Below are 26395 nucleotides of genomic sequence, written 5' to 3'. Positions count from 1 at the left end.
TATTAACTCTTCTTACTTCAAAGATCAATTCATTAAGAAAAAGTGAGTGACACATACATCTTCATAAGCACAATTACTAATTCTACTACAATACTTACATTCGTTGCAAAATTTCTGAAAAATTTAGTGTTAATTATTTGCTAGCTGGACTAGTGCAGATACAATTCACTTTGTTTGCTTCTGAATAATTAACGTGAGCAACTGTTCACTAAAAAAAATACAGATTTTAGAGTGAGGGAGGGCTGGAAAAACATTTTTCACACCTGTGCTTAATTTAAAATACCTAATAGGACTTCGAAGTATAAATCAAAACTGAGTACAAACAGTTATACAGGCAGTCTCCGGGTTACGTACAAGATAGGGACTGTAGGTTTGTTCTTAAGTTGAATCTGTATGTAAGTCGGAACTGGCGTCCAGATTCAGCCGCTGCTGAAACTGATCAGTTTCAACAGCGGCTGAATCGACGCCAGTTCTGATTTACATACAGATTCAACTTAAGAACCCCAGGCATCCCCAGGTCAGCTGCTGCTGAAACTGATCAGCGGCTGATTCCAGGAAGCCCAGGGCAGGGGCTTCCTGTAGTCAGCCACTGGTCAGTTTCAGCAGCGGCTGACTTGGGGACGCCTGGGGCAGAGCAGCTGGGGTGCTGCTGGGTTGGTCCAGTAGCACCGCCGCTCCTCGGCGCTACTGGACCAACCCAGCAGCACCCAAGCTGCTCTGCCCCAGGCGTCCTGATTCAGCCGCTGCTGAAACTGACCAGCAGTGGCTGAATCAGGATGCCTGGGGCAGAGCAGCTGGGGTGCTGCCGGGTTGGTCCAGTAGCGCCCAGAGCGGTGCTACGGGACCAACCGGCAGCGCCCCAGCCGCTGTACCACAGGCGTCCGGAGCAAAGCCGCAGAGCACGGGGGCAGTGGGACAGCCCAGACGCGCCGTGGCTGTCCTGCTGCCCTCGGGCTCCTTGGCTTTGCTCTGCTTTGCCCCTGGTCTGCAGACCAGGGGGACGGGGGGAAAAGCAGAGCAAAGCCGCGGAGCACGCGGGCAGCTGACAGCCCTGTACGCTGCCCGCGTGTTCCGCCGCTTTGCTTCCTCTCCCTGGTCTGCTGGAGACCAGGGAGAGGGAGGGCCCTGTTCGTAACTGCGGATCCGACATAAGTCAGAGCCGCGTAACTCGGGGACTGCCTGTAACTTGTTTAATTCTCTTGTTCACTGCAAATATTAATCCTATATTTTCATCCATTGATCTTCAAATGGTTTACGAAATTGAGGAAACATAACCTTTTATAGATAGGTAACGTGAGGAAAAGAGGGTGATGGCATGAACCCCCCTCCTCCCGTCCCCATCTAGAGATACTGAGCCTCCACAGCTCCCATTACATGAGTGGATGAAGTGTGTGCTCTGCTCTTGTAAAAATCAGAATGTCAGTGACTTGTCCAGGTTTGCAGAGAGACTTTCAAGGCCAAAAGGGACCATTATGACCATCTAGTCTGACTTCCTGCAAAAGACAGGCAATACGAATATAAGTAATCTCCTGGTGTCCTGTGTTTCGGCAAAATTTTCCTCTTGAATTTTGATATATAAATGTAGAATGTGATCAAAATCTGGTGTATGTTCCAGATATTCCAACTGTACTAACCAGATACTTTATATTAATGTGGTTATATTTTGGGTAGTTAATCTTAATTAGGCTTCAAATTAAGTTTCATTGGGTTATTTTGGGGAAAAAAGGGTTATTTTTGTGAAGGCTGTATTTGCAAATCTAATGTATAGATAGATGTCTTTAAAATATAGCCACCTATGTGGGCATTTTTGAAATTTGTAGGCTTTTTACAATTGCATTGTTACTGTTCATATCTGATTTCGGAATCTATAGGTTTTTGTAAAATAGATGAACACATGATTGTGTTACATCTCATTTCAGCACTGCAGAAGAGAACTTCAGGTGGATGAAAATGATTGAAGTATTGATATTGAAGGTATATTGATTTGTTTTAGAAGAAATGTATTAATATTGTAAACAACTAGTGCATATATTACAAAATAGGACACTCCGGACAGGAAAAGAGTACCCAGTATAACATTTTTTATTAATTTTTTTATTTTGGCCAAGCCTTCTGGGCATACAGTCAAGTGGAAATCATTTAAATAAAAAAAATTATCTGCTCCTGGATAGGGATGTTAAATTTAGATTAATCAGCTGATTTGCATAACTATTTGATTAGTCGATAAGGGCATCTCTGCCTTTGAAATGCAGTAAGAGCCGGTGGGGGCTTTGCTATATTTCAAAGGCAGAAGTGCTGCAAGGAGTATGGGGCCAGCGGGGGACTGCTTGAATCCCCACTCGCCCCTTGCTCCTCTCGGTGCTTCTGCTTTTGAAATGTAGCAAAAGCGGGGCTCTTGCTACATTTCAAAGGTGGAAGTGCCACCAGTTGCCTGCTGTGCCCCTACTCCTCGCCCCCATGTAGATGGTGCTGCAGGAAACTAAGACGGCTCCCCCAAACACCAGCTCCTGCTTTCCCCTCTTGCTGTCTTTCTCTGATAGGGGCAGCAAGGGGAGGGCGACTAGTTGAGTCACTAGTCCACTAGTAGCTTACATCCCTACTCCTGAATTTCCTCTACCAGTTTTTATTCAGTCATACATAAAGTCTTAACTTTTTTCCTGTGTGAAGCCCCATAGAAGCAACAATTGAGACAGTGATATTGACCATACACAAGGTTTTCACATATTCAAAGTAAACTAATTGTAAAAATAGAGAAATTTAGGTATGGTAATTTTTTATATTTTTACAATATGTGGGGAAAAAAAAGAAGTGTGATTTGAATGTGTGCATGCAGATTTCAGCAGATCCTGGTTGTGTGCGTGTGTGTGTGTGGGGGGGGGGATGTGAGAAATATGACTCTAGTATAATGTTCTCTTTGCCCTGTCCACATTGAAGACATGCTAGGGAAATAGCATCATTCCTTGGAAACAAGTGAGGAAGAAACCATTAAGATAATGTTGACCAAGTAGGTATAAAAAAACCCGAAATGGTCTGGTAGCACTTTATTGATCAACAAAACATGTAGATGGTGGTATGAGCTTTTGTGGGCATAGCCCAGTTCTTCAGATGACTGGAGTTACGAGTATGGGATGTGTACACTCGAAATAAATAGGAGAGGAGAAGGGGGAAGAGGGAAGAAAAAGGGAGGGTGGTGGGAGACAGAGCATCAGTAAGTGTCTGGAGAATGGGTGCTTAAACCAAAGCAGATAAAAATCATTCTCCAGATACTTACTGATGCTCTGTCTCCCACTGCCCTCCCTTTTTCTTCCCTCCCCCCTTCCCCTCTCCTGTTTATTTTGGGTGTACACATCCCATACTTGTAACTCTGGTCATCTGAAGAAGAGGGCTGTGCCTACGAAAGCTCATGATACTATCTACATGTTAGTCTATGAAGTGCTACCAGACCATTTGTTGTTGTTTTTCTGTAACAGACTAACTTGGCTACCCTCTGAAGGTTCTAAGTAGTATCAGTCCACTGACCTCTTTCATGGTGGGAGCCCTCTTCTACAAAACAGGGTATAACAAGTTTGGGATTCATAAGAGCATGCATCTGCAGAAGCATGGCTACTACAAAATGATAGGAAGTGGGAATTGTTACAGAGGTGCTGGATTTTCACAGGTTACCTGTAATTCACGCAAATTTCAGAAGATCTTTATACATCTTGATTTTATCCATCCTGAGTAAGAGGTGTTGGATTAAGCTAACCCCTTTTGGTGGAAACTTTTAAGAGTAGGCACTCATGACTTTTCTTTTTTCCTATGTAAGATAGACCCATAGTAGTATAAACTGATTCTTTATACATGATTTAGGCACTTGAATTTTTTTTACAAAGATTTGCCGGCCCCAGCACAATCTGTTCCTAGCATGTATCTTTTAGAATAACATACGGTCTTGATTTTAAAATTATTGTTAATGGAGACTCTTCTGTGACCTTTGGTAACTTGTTCCAATGGTTAAATACCACTTTTAAAAATGTATACCTTAGTTCCACTCTAAATTTGTCTAGCTTCAATTTCCAATCATTGGATTCTGTTACACTTTTCTTTACTAGAGTGAAGAGCCCATTATTAAATACTTGTTCCTCATATAGCAATTTATAGACTGTAAATTAGCAATGGTAGCATAAGTACCAGAGAGAAGTAAAACGTCTCTACTCCTGATTGAGATTTTCTCTGTTTATGTATGCTGGGATTGCATTAGTCCTCTTGGCCTCAGTGTTGCACTGGAAGTCCACATTCAGCTGATTAACACAAGCCCCTGAATCTTTTGGAGAGGCTTATAAAGGATTTCTGTAATCTTCTCATTCCTCAGGAGATCATAGAATCATAGAATAATAGGACTGGAAGGGACCTCGAGAGGTCATCGAGTCCAGCCTCCCGCCCTCAAGGCAGGATCAAGCTCCGTCTACACCATCCCTGACAGATGTCTATCTAACCTGTTCTTAAATATCTCCAGAGAGGGAGATTCCACCACCTCCCTTGGCAATTTATTCCAATATTTGACCACCCTGACAGTTAGGAATTTTTTCCTAATGTCCAATCTAAACCTCCCCTGCTGCACTTTAAGCCCATTACTCCTTGTCCTGTCCTCAGAAACCAAGAGGAACAAATTTTCTCCTTCCTCCTTGTGACACCCTTTTAGATATTTGAAAACCGCTATCATGTCCCCCCTTAATCTTCTTTTTTCCAAACTAAACAAGCCCAGTTATGGTCAGTTTAAGGTAATTAAATATAATATGACCATATAATGGTCAGTTTAAGGTAATTAGATGAGGAAAATTGATAGGTGAATCCTTTGGTCTTGTATCCCTGTGTTTTCCAACCACATGGAATTTGACAGGAGTGTATTACAAAATATGTCAATAACTTCTCTTAAACCTCAGTTTTTCTGTATCTGGTTTAAAAATTGAATAATCTTCCCAGGATTTTTTTTTACTTACTGTTCAGTGTCTTATTCTGAAGGTGATGGTTGTGAAGTCAATAGGGAGAGGAAAATACATTTCTTCGGTTCAGATAATTGAAGTAGTCATTCTACTATCTCAGCTTCCTTCAGAGAACTTATTTTTGGTAAACATATGTCACAGAAGGGATGGATTATTTCAATTAAAAGTTTATTTTACAGATGTTGGGATAAATATGTTAAGGAAACATGAAGATGAGTGTGTTAGCTTTGGAAGTTGCCCGTGTTTCTTTGGTTGTTGAGTTCATCCAAAACTGCAGAAAATTACAGGATAAAAAAATTGGGGAAGCCAACTTGCCTGGCAGGTGGACTTTGAAAAAACCTGAATATCAGTGCTTAAGCTCAAAGCACTGTGGAGAGGTGAAACAGTTCAAAGAAGTTATGCTTCAGATGTGGGAGGTGGAGAGAGAACCCAGCTCTCTTCTCTATGATTTTGGATTGGAGACCCTGGAATGCAGTCTCTTGAAAAACATTCAGTATTTGTTCCTGGCAATTTAGCAGAATTTTGGTGAACCAGATGTTAATCCAAGAGTATAGCATGTAAAATACTTTCATAGAATCAGACAATGCTAGAACTAGAAGGGACCTTGAGAGATCATCAAGTCTCCTGCCCTCATGGCAGGACCAAGCACCATCTAGATCATCCCTGATGTCTATCCAAACTGCTCTTAAATATCTCCTGTGATGGAGATTCCACGAACTTCCTATGAAATTTATTACATTGTTTAACCACCCTGACAGAAAGTTTTTCCTAATGTCCAACCTAATCCTCCCTTGCTGCAATTTTAAGCTCATTGCTTCTTGTCCTATCATCAGAGGCCAAGGAGAACAATTTTTCTCTCTCCTCCTTGTAACACCCTTTTATATGCTTTAAAACTGCTGTCATGTCCCCTCTCAGTCTTCTCTTTAAGTACTGTTTGAGAGAGAAAACACACTAAAAGATTTTTCCATTCACCTGTTAATGACAGAATGTAAAAGTCAGAAAATTTGATTTTTAAGCCTATAGAATCTCTGACCTTTTAAACGTACTCATAGTACATATTTCAGTTGCGTGATTTGAACATTCTCAACATTAAAATGGTTATTGTGTGTGTGTGTTGCTGAGATGTTCTTGGAAATATGTGGCTTGCGGTGCATTTGGGGTATTTTTTTACACTTGGCACCTGATAATGCTCATTGTTATCTTTTTTTGTGGTTTTAATTACGTGTCACCTTTTCATTAGATTGAAGATCCAGGTTGCTTTTGGGTCATTATAAAAGGATGCAGGCCTTTTGTAGACCGTGAAATGGAATATAAGAAACTTCATGCTGAAATGAATCAGTTCTATAACACAGATGTGGAGGAAGTAAAGCCATTAACATTAGAAGAAGGGCAGGTAACATTTTCATTTGTTTTGCTACATAAAGATTGTGAGGGAAGTAGAAAATTCTAGTATTTTATTGGATTGTTAGAGGTATGTGTGTATATTTATTAGAATCACAGCTTGTATTTCTTACCCTGAAAGTATTTCCATTGTAGTTCATTAAAATGTAACTACACTTAGGGAGTGTTAAAACAGTTAAGTTATAGAGCTTAACCTGTTAACTGTTTTAACCTTAGTCCTGCTACCTGGTCTTGTCATTGTAGCAGAGTCTTGCCTCCTGCCCCTCCACAGCTAGGGCTGCTCTGGCCTGGCACAGCTGGCCACTGTCAGAATTACTCTTACTGTTTAACTGGCCCTTGCCAGGTATTGGTAAGCCTTATGCTTAGCAGTGTGTTTACCAATTAACAGGTTAACACCCCTAACTACACTGTCTTTTTCTTGGGCTTTTGAGAAAAGTTTGTGGTATTGGTTTAAATGTATTTGAATATTTGGGCAGTCCTTTTTAATGTTATGTAATTTAAATTACAGGATGAGCACATATGCATTTTATACATTTGTAGAAATAATATATAGTTATGCTGCAAAAGCATAAACTAGAGATAAACCTATTTTCTGTTTGTAAGTAACTTTGTGCTGTAGCTATATATGTATTCAAGAAGTGAATATATAATTTGGACAAATCTAGGTCCAATGCAATACGTATCTTTTCTCCTCCCCCAGGTTTGTGTGGTTTTCTGTCAAGAACTGAGATGCTGGTGTAGAGCTGTTGTTAAGTCGATCCTGTTCTGTGCTGATCATTATCTAGCAGAGTGTTTCCTTGTAGATTATGCCAAGTATATTCCTGTTAAAACAAAAAAGTATGTATTACTGTGATTTACAAAGTTATGCTGAAGGCTTTTTTCTGATTAATGCACTTGAGTATTTTTAATCTTGATTTATATTGACTACAACTAGAAAGCCAGGGTAGTTTAAATTATGAAGACTGAGTTAGGTCCTGCAAATGCTATTAGGCATATAATGGGATCATTCTCAGTCTTAAATACTACCCAACGTTATTTAAAGTATAAAGTGTTACATTTGTCACTACAGAGGCTAGATACCTCTAGGGATATTTCTGCACTGCACACTTCTTATGGCATAGAGGGGTAGTTTTGTTGGTCTGTAACTTTAAAAAACAAGTAGCTAAACCCTTGCTTCCATTGGTTGCAAACAGTAAACTGGAGCCAATGGGAGCAGTGGTGCCCGTAAGTAAACAAACTGGCATGGCTAATTAGCCTGTTTCTCAACGTGGTTTTGAAGACCACTTTGAGAAATACTGCTTTTATTATGCTGATTTCGAAAATTTGTTCCATGCTTATGTCTGGTGACACTAGCAGTAATGGGTTTCCATGTCTTCAACTTGCTCTTGGAGAGCGAAATAAACAAGATTGCCCAGTTAGCCTATGACAAAGCAATTCCTGGAAAGGATGCATAAAAATTAATCCTTTTAAAAATAAAATACACAGGTTTATTTTTAAAAACTTGTTTAAAATTTAATTTGAAATTGACAGCTTACATGAAGGGGAAAAATTACCATAAAATATTACAGTAACTTAAATAAAATATTAAACACTGCATATTTACTGCAAAGTTTTAAGGACAATCATACCATTGAGACAGTAGATATCACTATCTAAACACCTTGAAATGGGGTTTGCTAAGTGCTGAACTAGCTTTTGACAGCTGATATTTTCTTAATTTTTGCTTGCTTATCTAGTTCAGTTCAATGATTTGGTTAAGTAACCAGTTGGGAGTTGAAAAAGCAGGAGCTTGTTTTCGTCTTCCTGTCTGCGATGGGGTGCACCGTGGGTGCCTTCCCTGGCGTGTTCGGTGGGACAGCTGTGGGCGGCGGTGGGACACCTTTGCAAGGCGTGCTCAGTGGCTGTAGCAGTGCTGTGGCTATGGCAGAGCGCGGGAATGTGTGGCGGGGGCGGACCTGGCTCAGAGGGCACGTCGGCCCTGGCGACGGTGGCGCAGGCGCGGTGGGATATTTAAACGTCACTGCCGCCGCAGTGTAACGCTAGTAGCACTAGTACATTAATAAAGGCATGCATTAATCAGATTACAGGTGCTGCCTTTTGCACCATCTAAGAAGAATAATGTATGAGGATGAGTTCTTGGTTCTAAAATATTGAAGGAACCTAGTGACCGGAAATAATCAGTTCAGTTTACCAACCTTACAGACAGTGCTTCCTTTGATTAATTAATAAGTTAGGTTTAAATGCAAAGCATGGTTTGGTAAATTTTCTAATTTTCATTGATATACGTACTAACGTTTTTCTAATATAATATATATATATATATATAGTAAAAATTAAGAATCTGAATACATGTAAGTTAAGTTATACAGTGCTTTGATAAGTCTAAATACATGTAATATTCATTCAGCTAGCAAAAAAGAACATCAAAATTGGTATAAATGCTATATTTCATTACAAATCAGTATGTTTTAATGGTTACCAACCAAATGAGACACTCTAGAAAATAACTAAAAAATCCAAATGCAAAACATAGTTTAGACTGATTTAAATCAAGGTTGCTTGCTTTTTAAAACATTTAAATCATGATTCAAATTGGTGATTTCAGTTGTTTTGGTTTAAATCAATCCATCATGCTACTAGACAATTGTGTTGCGAGCTGCAGCGGGATGGGATATGGGAGTGCTGCTGAGGCCTAGGATGCGTGAAAAATTGAGATTTTGTATCCGGTCGCGCTACCTAATTTTGTTAAACTTTTTTTCCCCACTGTTAAGCATTCGAGTTGCAGTGGAAGCATTTATGAAACTCCCATATAGAGCGAAAAAGTTTAGACTCTATTGCACAAAGCCAGTCACGTTGCGTGTAGATTTCTGTGAAGACTCTGCAAAAATAGTGTAAGTATGGCTTGAGAGAAATAGTGTACTGTACACAAAAACAATTTAAATCTGCTTTTTTTGCCTAGGCTTTTGTCCTTAGTAAGATCTTTTGGATTGCTGTGGGATTTTTGTCATTGCCTATGTTTTTGTATCACTCTTGCAGTGGCTGCTGGTATTTTTTTTCCAGTTTTAAAGGACTGGATAGGATTTCTGAGAGAGAGTTGGTTGTTGGGTTAAAAAAAAAACCACTTCAAGGTCACCAAAAACTGGACCTGATCATGACACCAAAATGAGTTAAGTAGCACAGGTTAAGGTCACTACTTAACAAATGATCAACAGCAGGAAACCAACTCAATATAAAATACTAACACTAGGCAGACCCAAGTGGTTTATTTTTTCTAGTATTGTCTTTCATTTGGAAGAGGAATGTAACTTAAGTTACATTCTGTGTGTTTCAGGGTGTTATAATTATTGTTATAGGCCATCTGTATAGGAAGTAGGAGGAGATAAGGCATTCAAAAGACTTATTTAAGGAGTTAAAGTGTGTGCTTTTTTTCCCTTACATATTTTAACAAGGATTCAGGATGCATAAATTTATGGATTATATTGGGAATCTTTTGTTATACTTAAACTTTATTTCACAATAGCCAACTGTTTTATTTAAAGTAATATGCTCTTATAATTTAACTGCCCATTCTATTTTTTGGAGATAAACTTTCTTTGAGGGCATAGACCAAAGTGTTTTGTCTTTTTTACTAATACAGTTTAAACCTCTATGTTCTGGGATTTTCTTATCTAGAAATATCTGTGGTCCAGCAGGACCATGGATGTAGCTAGACCAAAGAGCCCCAGTTGTGGAGCCCATGGTCTTGTGGGGCTGGCAGAGTGGCAAACTCCCTTGTCAGGGTCTGGTCAGGTGCTGGACCAGGGAGGTCCAACCTGTATCTTGTTTTGGAAATAAAATAAAAAAAGAATGGCACAGTCAATGGACAGAATTGTGTTAAGTAGTTCTAAATCAATAATATGCAATTAATCTTAATGTCAGAGCTGGAAAACAGCTGTCATTAACTAATCTGAATTCATGCACAATGTAGTAAACTTCTTAAAGTATTCATATTGTATTGTATCTAATTCATTCTTTGTTTTTTCCAGAGATGGTGCCTCGACTGTCATCTGTGGTAGTGTGCTATATTTGATTTAGCTGTTGAATTAAATTATGAAAAGTATTTTAAGTGTACTACCATATAAAATAGCAGTGTGTGAGAAAACACCTATTTTACACTACAGGGAGATAATCTTGTTTCTCTTTTTAGACCTGCAAAGAGATGGGACAGTGCAGCTATTCAGTACTTCCAAAACCTTCTAAAAGGTAAAAAAAAAAAACAACAAAAAAAAAACCAAAAACCAAGAATATTGTGAAAATGACACACGAATTCAAATGAACAGGTGGTTAATCTGTTACAGGAAATGTTACAATCTTGTTCAGTCCGTGTTTCTGGTTGGGGATCAGTCCACTATAAAAGGATCTGAATCCTGGATCTTCAATGCTTCTAAGCCAGGGGCAGGCAAAATATGGCCTGCAGGCTGGATCCAGCTCACCAAGCCTCCAGATCTCGCTGAGTGCAGCCTAGTGGGACCCTTGGGCAGCCTCCCAGCTGTTGTGGCCACACATGCAGCTCAGAGCAGCCAGTTGTGGGGCCAGCATGTGTGACTCTGAGCAGCGTGTCCCTTGGAAGGAAGAGGGGTCTTTGTGCGCCACTTCTGCCCCCAGCTAGGGATGTTTGATATCATGTAATTGAATAGTAGTGTAACTGCATGAAATCTTAGCAGTTACAGGATTATTCAATAGTCTCTGGGGGTCAGGTTGGCAGCCAGTGCGCTCCCAGCCCCTACTCCTGGGAAGCCCCCCTGTTACCCTACTTGGCTGCCTTTATATCAGAGGCAGCAGCACGGAGTGGCAGGCGGAACCAGTCCATGAGGGGAGTCAGTTTAAAAACTAGCTGCCCTCATGGACTGGCTGCCTGCTGCCCTGTGATGCTGTCTCTAATAAAGTAGCCCCTCTCCATGGGGAGGGGGTCTGAGCTCCCCACAGACAAAGGCCGTTTCATGGGATGTGGAACAGCCTTTGTGGGAAGCTCAGACACCCCCATGGAGAGGGGCTACTAGTGTAAAGCAGCCTTTGCCCATGGTGGGCCCAAGCTCACCATGCAGCCACCTTTCTCTGTTGCCTCTGATAGAGGCAGCAGCATGGAAGGAGGCAGGCAGCACTGCGGACCTGGTGCTCATGGGGAGCTTGCTTAAAGCCAGCTCCCCACAAGCACTGGCTCTCGCTCTCATCCCTCTTGCTGCCTCTGGTACAGAGGCAGTGGGGGAGGGAGGGAATAAGTGTAGTTGACAAGATTAACCAATGAGCCTAAATTGATCAGTTAATCGTATAGTTGACTACAAAATGACATCGCTATCCCTAGCTTAATCCTTGCAGCTCCCATTGACTGGAAACTGGCTGATAGGTGTAAGGGCAGTGTTGGTGGGTGAGTGCAGCACTTAGACTCACAGCCCCCCTCTGCTCGAGAGGTGTACCATGTAGAGAGACACAAAGCTCCTGACTGCTGAAGACAGCGTGAGTGGTGTGTGGGCCTGTGACAGCTGGAAGTTTGCCTGAGGGTCCCTCTGGGCTGCTGGGTGGGAGCAGCCGATGTGAAGTGCCTCCCAACCAGAGTCTGCGTCTGACACCCCAGTTCTCCCTGTCACAAGTCCCTGCTCCAGGTCACAACCCCCCTCTCCTGTGCCCGAACTCTCTGTATCCCTTCTTGCATCCTGACTGCAGATCACAGCCCCCTCTGGCATCCAACCTCCCTCCATGACCACCTGCCTGCACCCCTGCCCAAGTCAGAACCCTTTCTTAAATCAAACTTTCCCAGAATCTGCACCCTATGCTCTGCTTAGAGCTCCCTCCTGTACCTAAACTCTGTCCAAGACTCCTCTTCCCCTCCATTTAATATTGTAGAAAAGTGCAGCCCCATACTACTTCAAATTCTTGAAGTGGCCCCACATTGAAAATTATTGCACACCCCTGTTCTAAGCTCTGCTTTGTCTGATTAATGACTAGTTGCTATCCCTAGCTCTAAGGGTTTCAGGCATGTTCCTGAACGTGGCACCCCATCAACCCTCTTGTAAAATAGAACTTTATAGTCTGGCTGCCTTAGACCCCAAAACCAGTGCCACAGCCCTCCTGAGTCCCTAGTCACTTAGTGCACATCCCCAGAGTCCAACGGCTATGGAGGCTCTGTTTTCTCTGGATGATTTCCCTGGGGTGCTCCACTATTGTTAACGACTGATCCCGGAGCTGTAAATTGGAGTCTTATGATCAGTTTTTGGTTGGGCCATTCATGCGTGAAAGGTGCCTCATGCTGTTTGCGCCTTGTCTCCTAGTGAGCATGACTTGTCCCCTTTAGTTCCTTGCTTACCACCCTTGGTTGCAGAGCTCGTCTTTCTCCTTAGGCGTTTCTCCTCAGGTGCTCAGCCTAGTTTTTTACTTTTTTTCGTCGATGCTTAGTTATCTACTCTCTGCTCTAACTACCTTTAAAAAAAAAAAAAAAAAAAGACACACACACACTCCCTTCCCTCCCTCCCTCCCTCACAGGGCAGTAGGCCCTCCACCTTCTTCTACTGTTGTGGTTTAAGAAGAATAAAAGAAAGGAACACAATATTTGGACTGTGATGACTGCAGGTATGTCGAGCTCACCTGGGTTCAAAAAATGTGATTCTTGTTGTGAGCCCTTGACAAATGGCCATGCCTCTTGCATGTGCTTTCTTGGAGAGGCTCATGTATCTTAAAAAAATGAGCACTGCTGAAGTCTGACGGCCTGAGCAAGAAAGACAGGGAGCTCTGTCTCTGGATGATTTTTTTTGAAGCCCATGCAACCCTCTGAGTCTCAACAGCCTCAGCCTGAGGCATCAAAAAAGACATTGGCCTCTCGCTTGCCATGAAAGGCCTCAAAAAAAGAGCTTCCCTGGCAAAATCTCTCTCTCCGACTCCTGGAGTTAGTAAAGGGGACTAGCTGGGTATTTCCAGTAGCATGGTGCCGAGGTCACCTACTTGCACTACCACCTCTGGACTTGCACCCCCTCAGTGCCAACCCTAATATCTTTGGCATTGGAGGCCATGCAGAAACCCTCACTGATACCGACTTTGGTGGAACGTCAAACCACGGTACGAAAGAAGACATAGGCACTGCAGGCCAAGCAGGCCCCACACAGGTCTTCGGTGCTGTTGACTGAGCATGCAACACTGAACACCTTATCAGCACTGTCATGGACATCGGCCTCACCACACGATTGTCTGTGCGGTGAGCAGCTGGCACCGACGACGCGAGACTGACTTACTGGTATGACATGATGCCTGGCATGCTGCTTCTCTCTACCCTCCCCTGGTCTAGGGAGTGTTCTCTGATGTAGTTCTCACCCTATGCTTTTCCACATTGTCAGATTACTAGTACTGTCTGAATGTACAGCCTTTGCAGAAGATGACCAGAAGAGTGTCTTCTCCTTGCAGCACTCCTCCCCCATGACCTCAAGATACCATTATAGTTTTCATGACAGGCACCACCACCCTTCTTCCCATTGGCACAGGCCTTATCTTGTCCCCCAGTACCCGCCTCTCTGGGCCCCATGAGAGCACTGGGCACCACAGAGACATCACTCCACAATTGCATCTACCCCAGTTGAGACGTCTACCACCTTCACCGTCTCGTACTTTTCAAACTGCAACTGACTCTGAGGAAGAGGAAGGCCAAATTCAAGATGAGGTACCTGATGAACCTTTCCCCAGCAAGTCACCAACTGATAACTCATCATCACCACCAGACAAGGCCATGATCCCAGATGATACATGTCCTTTTGACAACTTGAAGGAATTTCGTGAACTATTCAAGAGAGTGGCCACCAGCCAGGAAAGTAAGCTTCAGGAGGTGAAGGAAGAGCAGCATCACCTCCTTAAGAATATTCATTCTGCCCCTCAGGCTAAGGTTGCATTACCAGTTGATGATTTGATCATGGAAGTGTCAGATGAAATATTGCAGAACCTTTCCTTAATACAACCTACGTCCAAACGAGCTTATCGCAAGTACATCATAGACACTGCGAATCATCGTACCAAAACTCTATAGTTCAGGTTGACCCCCAGTGACAGATTACCAAAAATTCAACCTCTTTGGAAGAAAGATATATTCCTCTGCCACTCTACGACTTTGTATTGCGAATTATTCAGTACTCCTGGCCAATCATGATTTTGACAGTTATTCAAATTTAGCGCATCTCATGGAGCATCTACTGCACTCCAAACAGCCAATTTTATGGTCTATCATCCACAAGGGTCACACTGTTGTGTGCATGGCCTTGTAATCCTCTCTCGATGTGGCAGATACGGTGGCCAGGGCAACCACCACGGCGATTGTAATATGGCGAGCATCATGAGTCCAAGAAGCTGCAGTCCCCAAGGACCTCCAAACTAAGTGGAGGACCTTCCCTTTTACAAGGCTAAACTGTTTTCTGCCCAAATGGATGAGGTCCTGTACAGTAGTAAGGACTCCAGAATGACACTTCCTACCTTGGGCATGTACATGCCACTGTACCACCGAAAGAGATACACCCCTACATAGGAACAGAGATAGTTATATTCAACTCCACCTAAGGTCCTGTGATGTTAATTATCCCAGACAATGCCCTCAGAGGAAATGTCTTCCACAATCCTACTCCTCCTCTTCTCAGGTGACCAAACAGCAAATTTGAGGACTTGGTCGAGGATCTGCCCGATCTCCCTATCAATCCAGTGCCAATAAACTACGACCATCTTTTCACCCACAGATTATGTCCCTTCCTCTATCCATTGGGACACCATAACATCAGACCAGTGGGTCTTGGACATTATCCACACGGGATATACTATCCACTTGCTTTTGCTTCCAACTACCCTTCCATGCCCTTTTCAGGGACCCCTTCCATGAGAACCATCTCAGACAAGAGGTTGACCGCCTCCTTTTAGGAGCAATAGAGAGGGTCTCAAATGCATTCTAGGAGGAGAGGCTTCTACTCGAATTATTTCCATACTGAGAAGTGTACAGGCAGATGGAGACCTGTTGCAGACCTCTTCAAACTAAGCATTCCTACACAAACATTTCTAGATGGTCTCATTAGCTTCGGTTATATTGGTGCTAGACGAAGGGGACTGGTTTGCACCCCTTGACCTACAGGATGTATATTTTCATGTCAATATACACCCAGGTCACAGGAGATACATATGTTTCACCGTCAGTGACGAAAACTTTCAATACAGAGCACTTCCCTTCGGCCTATCATCTGCCTCTGCATTTTCTCAAAGGTCTTTGCAGTGGTAACCCTGCACCTTTGACAACATGGGGTAGAAATATTCCCTTACTTAGATGACTGCCTCATAAAGGGTTGGTCTCTGAGGCAGCCGATATAGTCCGAAAGACGAGACTCTTGTTTTACCACCTCGGACGCCTAATAGATGACCAGAAATCAACTCCAGACCTCATTTAGGACAGAGTTCATTGGGACCTATCTTGACTCTGTCCACCCGAGAGTACCTACCACAGCATCGGTTCTTGGCCATCCGAGATGGCATAGCTGTTGAGACTGACTGCTGGCTAAGCCAGAGCTCTGCCACTACAGCCTGACTGAAAAGGCCAATTAAAGCCAGCTGAGCAAACCCAGGCCTGAAGGGCTAATGGAAGCAGCTGTGGGCCTCAGCCAGAGGGCTATATAAGGCAGCCAAAGGGGAAGTGAAAAGGGAGGAGCAATAAGTCAGAGGGTGACTGAGTGTGCTTCCGAGGCAGAAGGACAGTCTATCTCTTTGCTGTAATCCAAAAACTCTGTACATAGGAGGTTGTGGGAAACTGACAATAAAAGGCACGGGTGACTACACCATAAAGGGTCTCTGGCTGATTTGTGGACAAAGAAGATGTCCCAGGGTGAGGGGCCTGAACAAGGACCTTGCTTCAGTGTGCTAACCATAACTCCCTCCACCACAGTCTGTACATGCTTTTAGCTAATGGGTCATATGGCCACCACATATGTTGTATATTTCACATGACTGCATTTTCACGGCCTGCAATGTTAGCTGGTGTCAGTCTACACCGTATCCTGCCATCTTCTCCACGAACTAATCACCATCCCAAGGAAGGTATTGGATTCCCTTCAGTGGTAGATGTCTCAATTCCCCTTCAACCAGCCAAAGCCAACTGTGCAAGTCACTACTAATGAATCCTTACTGGGGGGGGGGGGGGGCACGTCAATCAGCACACTGCACAGGGCAGATGGCTGCTGCACAAAACAATTCTACATATCAATCTACTCACTCTCAGCAGTGAGGAATGCTTGTGTACACTTCAAAAGCATCATTACCGACTTGACTGTTCACATACTTATGGACAACATGACTACCATGTTTTATTTAAAGATGGGGGAGCCCGTTTCCCATTTTTCTGTGCAGAGGCCATACAATTGTGGAGTTGGTGCATTTGTCAGGGAGTTACCCTGAAGGCAGCATACCTCCCTGGGGTAAACCGTGTCACAGTGGATGCCCTCAGCCACAGCTTCTTCATTGATCACGTGTGTGGGAACTACACCCTGCCAAGTGGACACACACATTCCACTTTCGGGACCATCTATGTACAGATCACTTTGCCACCTGGAGGAATATCAAGTGCCCTCATTTCTGTTCTAGGACTGGTCTGGGACAGGACTCCTTGGGAGATGCCTTTGTAATCCGATGGGATCAACCACTCTATTATGCATTCCTTCCAACTCTGCTTATCCTCAGGGTCCTCTGCAAGATCTGTACCTACAGGGCTCGGGTTATTCTGGTCCTGGCAACCTGTGTGCCATATCTCCACTGCATGTCGATAGCACCATCATTCCCGTTTCCTCACCACCATGACCTCCTCTCCCAGAATAGAGGCAAGCTACTCCATCCTCAGCCTTGAACCCTTCAACTTCACGCCTGGCTCCTCTCTGTTTACAAGGACTTGAGTCCCACTGCTCTGAACAAGTGAGATTTGTCATCCTCCGCAGTAGGCAGCTATGTACTAGATTTACTTACCTGCAGAAATTGAAGCGTTTTCCCCTCTGGTGTCGTCAAGCTTGCCTCATTCCCAATACTACTTCACTTCCTGTTGTCTTGGACGACTTGCTACATCTAAAAACCTCTGGGCTGTCCCTCTCTACCCTGAAGGTGCACTTGGCAGCAGTGGGTCACCTGTGTTTGTGCACCCCACTACAAGGTGATTCCTTCAGAGTCTTCTGAATCGCTATCCTCCACATAGGCCCCAGTGCCCTCATGGGACTTGAACTTGGTGCTAGACTGCCTCTTGCAGCCTCCATTTGAGCCCATGGCCACATGCCTTCTGTCTTTCCTTGTCATGAAAATGTTGTTCTTTGTCGCTATCACTTTGGTGAGGAGGGTCAGCAAGATAGGTGCACTAATGGCTGAACCACCCTATGCAGTCTTCTCAAAAGACAGGGTTATCTTAGGTCTGCATTATGCATTTCTACCAAAGATTAGCACCTCATTCCACATTAGTGAAACCATAGTTTTGGCCACTTTTTTTTTTTCCTGAAACCTCATGCATCCCCAAAAAAGGCAGTGTTGCACTCCTTAGACATACAATGTGCATTAGCTTTCTATATAGACAGGACTCATGACTTCAGTAATTCTTAGCACCTCTTTTTCTCCATTGCTGAAAGATCCAATGATATGCCAGTTTGAACCCAGCACATCTCCCAAGTGAATATATTCCTGTATGGTGCATTGTTACTCCATCTGGAATAAATCACTCCTCTCCACTCCAAGACTACGTTCAGTGCTTGAAACTGCAATCTTTGACCATACCTTCGCCAAGCATTATGCCATCATCCCTCAATTGTCAGCTGATACAGCAGTGGCTACAGTGGGGCTCGCTTCTGCGGACAGGCAGTGGCTTCAAGTCCCACCTTCCATAGTGAGTACTGCTGTGTAGTCACCAACAGTGGAGCACTCATGGGGGATGTCACCTGAAGAAGAAAAGGAAGTTACTCACCCTGTGCGTAATGATTGTTCTTCAAGGTATGTCCCTCCATGGGTGCTCCATGACCCTCACTTCCTCCCCTTTACTCAGAGCCCAACTTTCTTGGGTGTACACAAGGAACTGAAAGGGGGGGGAGGAGGAGGAGTCAGGCCACACATGCGAGGTGCCTTTTGTGCATGTGCAGCTCAACCAATAACTGCTCGAAAGACTTTGATCTGCGACTCCAGGGGTCACCAATAGTGGAGCACTCACGGGGGCATATACCTTGAAGAACATTCAGTACTGCACAGGGTGAGTAACTTCCTTTTTTCCGTTAATGACAACGTGACAGGTGAGTGGGTGAGGTAAATAGATTTAGCAAAGCAGATTCTTAACATAGCCACTTTACTTATTCTTAACATAGCACATGAGTTACAGATCTCTGGAAAATTAAGATTATCCTGAATGTAGTTCCCCAGTCTCATCTCATCCCTACAGAGATTCCTGAGGTCTGGTCTGTGTTTTTAGGCTTTAAAGTCCTGCTGGTCTTCCTTTTATATAGTCTTGTCTGTGTGCATGTGGTGGTGGGCAGACTTGCTTATAGATCTCTTTAAATTTGCCTCTGTGCTCCTGGCTGAGAAGTTGTAGCCCTATTATTGAACTCCCAGATAGTCTGGTAGTTGAGACCGAGTTGATGGCCCTTGGTTCCTGTTATTAATCGTCTGGTAGGGTGTCCCACGTCATAGCGTGAGCACATGTTGATCAGACTAAACTGACTTTGTCAGTACTAGACTGACTTTCTGTATCACCTTAGTGTCATATTCTGACCCAGTATAGAGGTTACAATGCAAAGTGAAGGTCTAGGTGAAGGTTACAATCCAAAATGGCATTTGTTGTGTGATGTGTAGGTATCCCTAGTATGTGACTGGAAATAATACAAAACTAGTAATTGATATGCCAGACAATGGCAATAATAAATGTCTAAAACCACTCCACAACCTACCAGTCATGCTGGTCTGGGATACTGTGTCTCTGCATTTTAAATATAGTAAAATGTAGCTGTGGTTCTGCAGAGCGGTCCTTAACAACATTTTGTGTCTATCCAATCAGCCAGATAACTGCAATTTAACATCCTTAGTCTTGTAGCACCTTAGAAACTAACGTGTGTGTGTGTGTGTGTGTGTGTGTGTGTGTGTGTGTGTGTGTGTGTGTGAGAGAGAGAGATAGATAGATCTATCTATCTCACGAGCTTTTGTGGGCACAAAGCACTTCTTCAGAGTGCACTCATCAACAGGTGTATTTAAAGACAAATGAGTGCACTCATCTTAAGAAGTGGGTTGTGCCCACAAAAGCTCATGATACTGTATATGTATATTTTTTTGTTAGTCTCTAAGGGTATGTCTACAGTTGCACTCTCTTTCGAGAAAGGGATGCAAATGAAGACATTTGAAATTGCAAATGAAGCTGGGATTTAAATATCCTGTGCTTCATTTGCATAATCGCGTTATGGCGCTATTTCAAAATAAGACGCTGTTAAGACGCGGTTATATTGAGAGAAAACCCTTCTCTGGATATAACCCTTATTCCTCATTAAATGAGGTTTACCAGTTATTTTGAGAGAAGGGGTTTCTCTCGAAATAACCATGTTTTAACAGTGTCTGTTATTTCGAAATAGCTCCATAATGTGATTATGCAAATGAAGCTTGGGATATTTAAATCCTGGCTTCATTTGCAATTTCAAATGTCTTCATTTGCATCCCTTTCTTGAAAGAGGGTGCAAGTGTAGACATACCCTATGGTGCTACACAATTTTTTTTTCTAGTATGAAATTAATTCATATAGCAAAAACATGACTGAAATAAGATATTGGTTGAAGTTTTTGACTGGTACAATGTGGCAGTAATTTGTCTTTTAATACATCTGTTGTATACAACTTAATGAAACTGCTTTAATTCTTTTGGCCTAGTGCAGAAAGAAGCAATGAAAACATTGGAAGAGATCTATGATGGGAAATTGAGTGAGTTAGGTATTAAATATTTATTTTCCTTTAATGTTTTGGGGGTTCTGTTTTATTACATTTAGGAACCACCCAGATCGAGGCAAAGTTATGTGCGATAGAAGATGACAATTTTGATGTTTATCTTTATGTAACAATAAAAGATGAGAAGGTAAAGTATCTTACACTTATAAATACTCTATAGAGACAGATTTTTAAGTCACCGTAGTCACATTAGTAACAACCATTTATAACATTGTTTTTATGGGAAAATGCGTTTGAAGTTCCAAACAGCCAACTTATAAAAGTTTTGGAATACAACCTGTTCGAGTTGGAGACTTCCTGTTTAGGAGGATGAATTAAATGCATTTTTCATAACTGTAGGAAGTATTTTGTTCATCAGTTATGCCAAAAATGGCTAACTGGGGAAAACCTCTCACAATTTTGCATGGAAGTGTTTTGAATGTGTAGCCTTCTTGTGGTTTTGTGTGTGTGTGCGGGGGAGGGGGAGGGGGGAAGAGAAATCTTAAAGTTTAAATAATTGCTTAGATGAAAATCTGTTTCTTTATGAATCAATGTGTAATTTCTGATTTGGCTTGATAGGTCATGAGGCTGCTGTTGAAACAGACTACTGAGGAAAAATTGTAAATGTGTGATGGATGTTCACAGTTGTGACCTTTGGGGGCCAAACGAGTTCGTTTAAATTAAAACCTTGGCTCTCTGTTTGTCCCCCTCCCCCCTCTTTTTAAAAAAAAATTAACCTTTTTTTTTAAGATGCCTTTTGTCTTGTCTTCAGTGCTATTTTTTTAATCGTGCTTGCCATTTATAATGGGAGTGCATGATTTTCTTAAGGTGGACACTTGTCTTTCAAGGACAGCAGTTGAGAAGAATCCAAAATTCTGTTAATTACTAATGTGCCTACTCAGTAAAGTACCTGAAACTCCAGCTACCTTTAAAAAAATCCCCCAAACAATAAAGAATATATTCCCAGAGTTTTCCTAGTGGAGAATGCATTTCTCATTAACTTCAACGGGAAATGCAAGTTCTCAGCATCTGAGAGAAGTAGGCTGGTGGTGTTTTGGTTTCTAAATAGGAATGCTAGTATCTAAATTAGATACCCAAATTGGAAAATGTTGGCCTTAAGTACTTTTCATGCTGTCTGTTTTAGACTATTATCCTTTTAAAACTACTCTAAATTTGTGGCTTAAGTCCACTGCTTTGCAGTAGTAACCCTCTGTGTGACAAGGGCGGTGAATTGGCTGTTTGGCAGATTCTCCTTACTGTGCTTCTACTCCTTAATTTGTATATTCTTGCATGTGTTAATAATAATACCTGCTTACATTAGTTACCAAAATATGTTTACTATTTCTATTATCAAGATCAAGTGGAATGAAGAAACTTTATTATATTCCCTATTGTGCACTTTCAAATAATTACTCACTAATATCCAATTAGTTATATCTGTTCTGGATAATTGAAACCAATGGAGACTGTGGCAGTCACTGGTCCATGACATTTGATGACATGTTTGCACAAATGTAGCTGAGGACATAGTTTGGCTTGTTAGTGATGTATGAGAAGGAAGGAAATCAGCTTGACATTCCAATCACAATCAGTTTTCAGGGTTTGCAGAAGGAAATGATTGCATGTTAAGTGAACAGACTGCTGTAGAATTAATAAGTGGCAGTAAGCTTGGAACCCCATAATGTTGTTGCAAAGTCACACTCATTGCCAACATTCTAAGGAGTAGAAATGAATGTCACTTTTTGTTTTGCTGTTAAGATATTTTGCTGAAAATATCCACAAATAGATCTTTGTTAATTTTCATTGTTCTATTGTGACATACAAATCTTTTAACTATATTTTATACATTGTGAATTTTCAGTTTATTAACTTTTAGTAATCATGTTTTCATCTTGTCTTAATGTTTAGGAAATGTGTTGTTTTGTAGGTATGTGTTAATGATGATCTTGTTGCAAAGAACTTTGCTTGTTATGTGATGACTAAAGAAAACACAGCTAATTCTGGAAAAAACCAAAAACGATGGTCTTTATTAAGTCTGAAGTCTTCTCCAGAGACTGTGATCAATCCTGCACTTGCTCTTTGGCCTGTGTTAATGCAGGGGAAAATACACAATCTTGGAACAGGTGAGTACAGTGTATACTTACTTCTGAAGCCTAGTATAGTTTCCAGAAAAGGGTGTGGGAAGTTAACTCCATACTACATAGACATTAATTGTGTTGGTTGCACTGGGTTACACAATTTCTGTTCTAAAAGCCATTCTTTTCACTTGAATACAGTATGACTGGTGTGTAGCCTGGGAATGTGGGACTGCTATGTCCCCTTAACTGTCCGTCCTCAGCTATGTCTCTGTGCTTTGCTAGTGACTATTAGCAAACCCTTGCAGGAGCTATTCTCACTCTCAGACATAAATGGAGTCCCACACCCCACTTGACTGCATAAGGAATCACATAAAGGCACCAGACAAAATCTTCCTCTTCCCCCCCCCCCCCCCAAGCTCCCAGCACTGTACCTCAGGAATATACTGTTTTGCACTGCTCAAGATGAACCTCTTCTGATATCTCACATTATGTGCCTTACATGCAATATCACAATTATATATACATAAGGAATATGGAACAGAAAGACCACAAAATATAGAATGTCACACACAACTTTTCAGTCTTAGTTAATTCTAGTGAAATATTGACTGTCTTCTAGGTTTGTTTCCTGGATTGTGTTTCTGAGATAATAGGCACTTTGTGGTGTTCAGGTCTCTCTCTATTAATATATTTCTACAATCTAAAAACAATATAAAGTCTTCAGGGGCATAAAGAATAGAATATGAAATGCTCAAAATGTGCAAGTTTGATAGTATACAAAGTAGGGATGTTAAATTTAGATTAATCGGCCAATTGAATAATCAATGCACTTTGCATCCACTATTCAATTAGTATTGAATAATATTGAGGTAAGGGTACCTCCCCCTTGGAAGTATAGCAAAGGCGAAAGCGCTGTGGGGAGCATAGGGCCAGCGGAGGACTCAAGCAGTCTCTCACTGGCCCCATGCTTCCTGTGGCATTTCAGAGTGGCAGTGCCACGTAGAGCCTGGGGACCCCAACTGGCCCCGAGCTGCATACAGTGTTTCAAAGCAGCAGCGCTACGTGGAGCCCAGGGTCTGGCCCTGGACTTCACACAGCACTGCTGCTTTGAAGTACCCCCTCCTCTCCTGCCTCCCCTTGCTGCTTCATTCTGATAGATGTAGCAAGGGTGGGGAGCAACTAGTGTGCTGACGAGTTCACATTCCCAATACAAAGCTTACATAGCAAACAAATCTTTGGATAAGTGTCTTCAGTGGTACCTGTTCTTCCAAGTTCAGCTTTTTCTTTGTCTCATTTCTGTCGGCCTTATCAGTTTCCAGCTTGATCTGTCTCTTCACTTGTCTTTACTGATTTGTCTTCCACTGATTGCCTTTGGCAGAGGAAGTCCTTGGACCTTACTGAGCTTTATTATAAGTTCATTCTTTCTTCTCTTTGTTCTCCTGAGCACATCAAACTACTCTAATCTTGTCCTTTGCTTCTGTTTCTTGCAACTCTTCATCGTTCTCAATTTTCTGCTCAAGCATTATGGCCTGTGCTTGCCAGCAACTGGAACTGGATGACACATCACTTGATAAATTGCCTTGTTCTTCTTGGAGTGCTTGTTCATGCATATTCTAATCAGGGGTGTGTGGGGTGGTTGGTCGTTTTTTTCCCCCACAGCAGTGCCTGTAGGGTCAATCTGGGCATCCCCTGGAGTTGTGCCTTTGTGGTGCCAAATATGGATCCCTGCTGATCCACTCCCTCCTAAGTTCCTTCTTATTGCCAATGTGTTGGTAAGTTGAAATATCCTATTGCTCTTGCTTGTGCAAGCATTCTTTCTTCTAGCTCTTTAGCATATATAATTTTTAGTATTCGTTTACTCAGTAGACTTGTATATAGTTCTATTTCTAGTTATCATTTGTGGAGGTTTCCCCCTCCTTTATTTTTTAGAATCCTGGTGGCATGGCATGCTACTTTCTCCAGAGTTTACAAATGATCAGGCCTGCACCAAGCTTATGCCAGAAAGTGTCCCATTGCTCCTCCTGCTTGAGATGCCTCGGTTAGGGCCATCAGAAGGATAGCTGCTGCATTTGCTGCAAATTCAGTCTCAGAACACTGAAGAATTGAGAACAGTGGTTCAAAGTTCTCCTAATGGAGGTGGCCCTGGGCCCGCAGTCAGATGGGGGAACCTGGTGTTAACCTCTTTTACTTTGGCATTGAGTGACTCGGTGCTATCGTCAGCCTCTGCACCAAATAACTACTACTCTTGGCACCACCGTGGATCTTCGAGAGGCACTGATTGCGCTAGGTTGTGCTTCAGAAAGGCAAGAACTTTATTGAAGTCTGAGGAAGTGTGACACTCCACCTCCCCCCCCCCCAATTCCTCAAGAGGGCCAGTCAACCAAATTCCCATAGAGGCGTAGGTTGACTCCTACCGCTTCCCTCAACAATGGAGACTGTTGAGGTGGCAAACAACTTAATGCATTTCACAACACCATTCTCCCCATCTAGAGGAGACCAGTCCCCTGCAATCATGGTGCTGACCTGTCCTTAGGTGCAATCCAAAGGAAAGTCTGCCATCTTAGTTGACCGACATCATCAATTCCTGCCACACAATGCAATGGATTGCCAGCTCCCATCAGTCGGCATCTAGAAGTTTGGCACCTCCCTGTCCTCCTCTGTCAGGTTTGAATCAGTCATACTGTTCAAGGTGGTCTTGATCTAGAAGCAACTGCCACCAAGCAGCAACAGGTGCCATAGCCTCAGTGGCAGAATGCTCTACAGTGGCCCTTCTGGGACCCCCTTTTTGTTTAATCAAGTCCAAGGGTGATTTCTGGAGCGTTACTCAGCATTGTCTTCAGTGGCCTTGGCCACATTTGTGCCACCACATACCCTGGGTATGGTGCCTACTCCAATGCTGTCTAGTCCCAGGCACTGACTCCAGTCTCTGCTCTGGTACTGATGGGGGAACCTCCGTTAACTCCTTTGGCACCATTACTACTACTTCGAGGAGTGTGCTTGGGGGGGGTGCTCCACCTTTAGGTGTGCCAGCACCACTGGGCTTGATTGGCGATGTGATAGCAGTACCTGCAGTTGTCTGCATATGTGGGGTGCCGGCGCGCGAGATCTGAAGCAGCTAGTCTGCATGCACAGCTGACTACCTCCTTAGTGCCTTCTCAACTATCGCTGGCTTTGGTTGCAGCACAGCAGTCGCCTGTTTACCTTACTGAGAAATTACATAGTGTAGACAGACAACTGTTACCACAGAATTTGTTTTAATAGTTAAGTCATTAGTTTTGCCTATCTCCGAAGCTATAGTTTAAAATTTTTTTTTACTGTTTACTTACAATAGTAGAAGAGAAGTAGCTAGGGAATTGAATCCTCGGCACACACTGACACATGCTGAAACCTTGCCTTCCTGGGAGATGCCTGGCTTGCCAATTTTTAAAAAGATGCACAGGCATGAACACTACATCCATTGCTTGGGTGAGGAGCACCCCACGTAACAGTGCCCTCGCTGCAAGAAACTTGCATCCTGAACAAGAAAAGCCAGAGTTCCAATTAAAAATGATTTATATGGACACAAAGACTCTGCCGGCTTCAGACCCTGAGTACACCACACCGCCTATTCTGCCATCCCCCTGGGGTGGCAGTGGAGAGAGGAGCAACCACTAGGTCAAGCCCAAAGGACTGTGAAAAGGCTCGAGTCAAAAAAGAGGTCCTGTTCTTCCTTGGGCAGATTCTCCCTCAAGAAAGCGTCCTCTCCACAAGAGTACTGCTTTTGTATTTTCAATACAAAAAGCATCTGACAAGCAGTTTGGCAACGGGGCCAGCAGTGATAAGATGCCACCCCAAGCATAAGGCTCCTGATTCATCAAAGGCACGGGCAGAGGCAAAACGCAAACCCTCTATGCTGGCACCGAGGAAAAAGCTGCCGGCAGAGACCGCGGCACATACAAAGCCTCGTACAGAAGTGGCACCAAGCAGCATGGCAGTA

At 42.9% G+C, this 26395-nt stretch overlaps 1 protein-coding gene across 7 annotated transcripts in view; it reads left to right on the top strand.

Annotated features, from left to right (window-relative positions):
* TDRD12 (tudor domain containing 12) overlaps positions 1 to 26395 on the top strand; it is a 234520-nt gene that overhangs the window by 2463 nt on the left and 205662 nt on the right. For 6 of the 7 annotated variants that reach the window (XM_075940127.1, XM_075940126.1, XM_075940125.1 and 3 more), the window contains 7 exons: positions 1920 to 1974; positions 6223 to 6375; positions 7084 to 7220; positions 9155 to 9274; positions 10570 to 10625; positions 20404 to 20489; positions 22269 to 22464. In XM_075940127.1, coding sequence (XP_075796242.1) covers positions 1945 to 1974; positions 6223 to 6375; positions 7084 to 7220; positions 9155 to 9274; positions 10570 to 10625; positions 20404 to 20489; positions 22269 to 22464 — 778 coding nt within the window. In that variant the 5' untranslated portion in view covers positions 1920 to 1944. Of the gene's footprint in view, positions 1 to 1919; positions 1975 to 6222; positions 6376 to 7083; positions 7221 to 9154; positions 9275 to 10569; positions 10626 to 20403; positions 20490 to 22249; positions 22465 to 26395 lie in introns of those variants that run through there. The other variant, XM_075940131.1, reaches the window with a different exon arrangement.

Source organism: Pelodiscus sinensis, chromosome 12 (genome assembly GCF_049634645.1).
Source record: "Pelodiscus sinensis isolate JC-2024 chromosome 12, ASM4963464v1, whole genome shotgun sequence".
Classification (NCBI taxonomy): domain Eukaryota; kingdom Metazoa; phylum Chordata; order Testudines; family Trionychidae; genus Pelodiscus; species Pelodiscus sinensis.
Note: the sequence above shows the minus strand (reverse complement) of the source record. Positions and strands in the feature narration are given on the sequence as shown.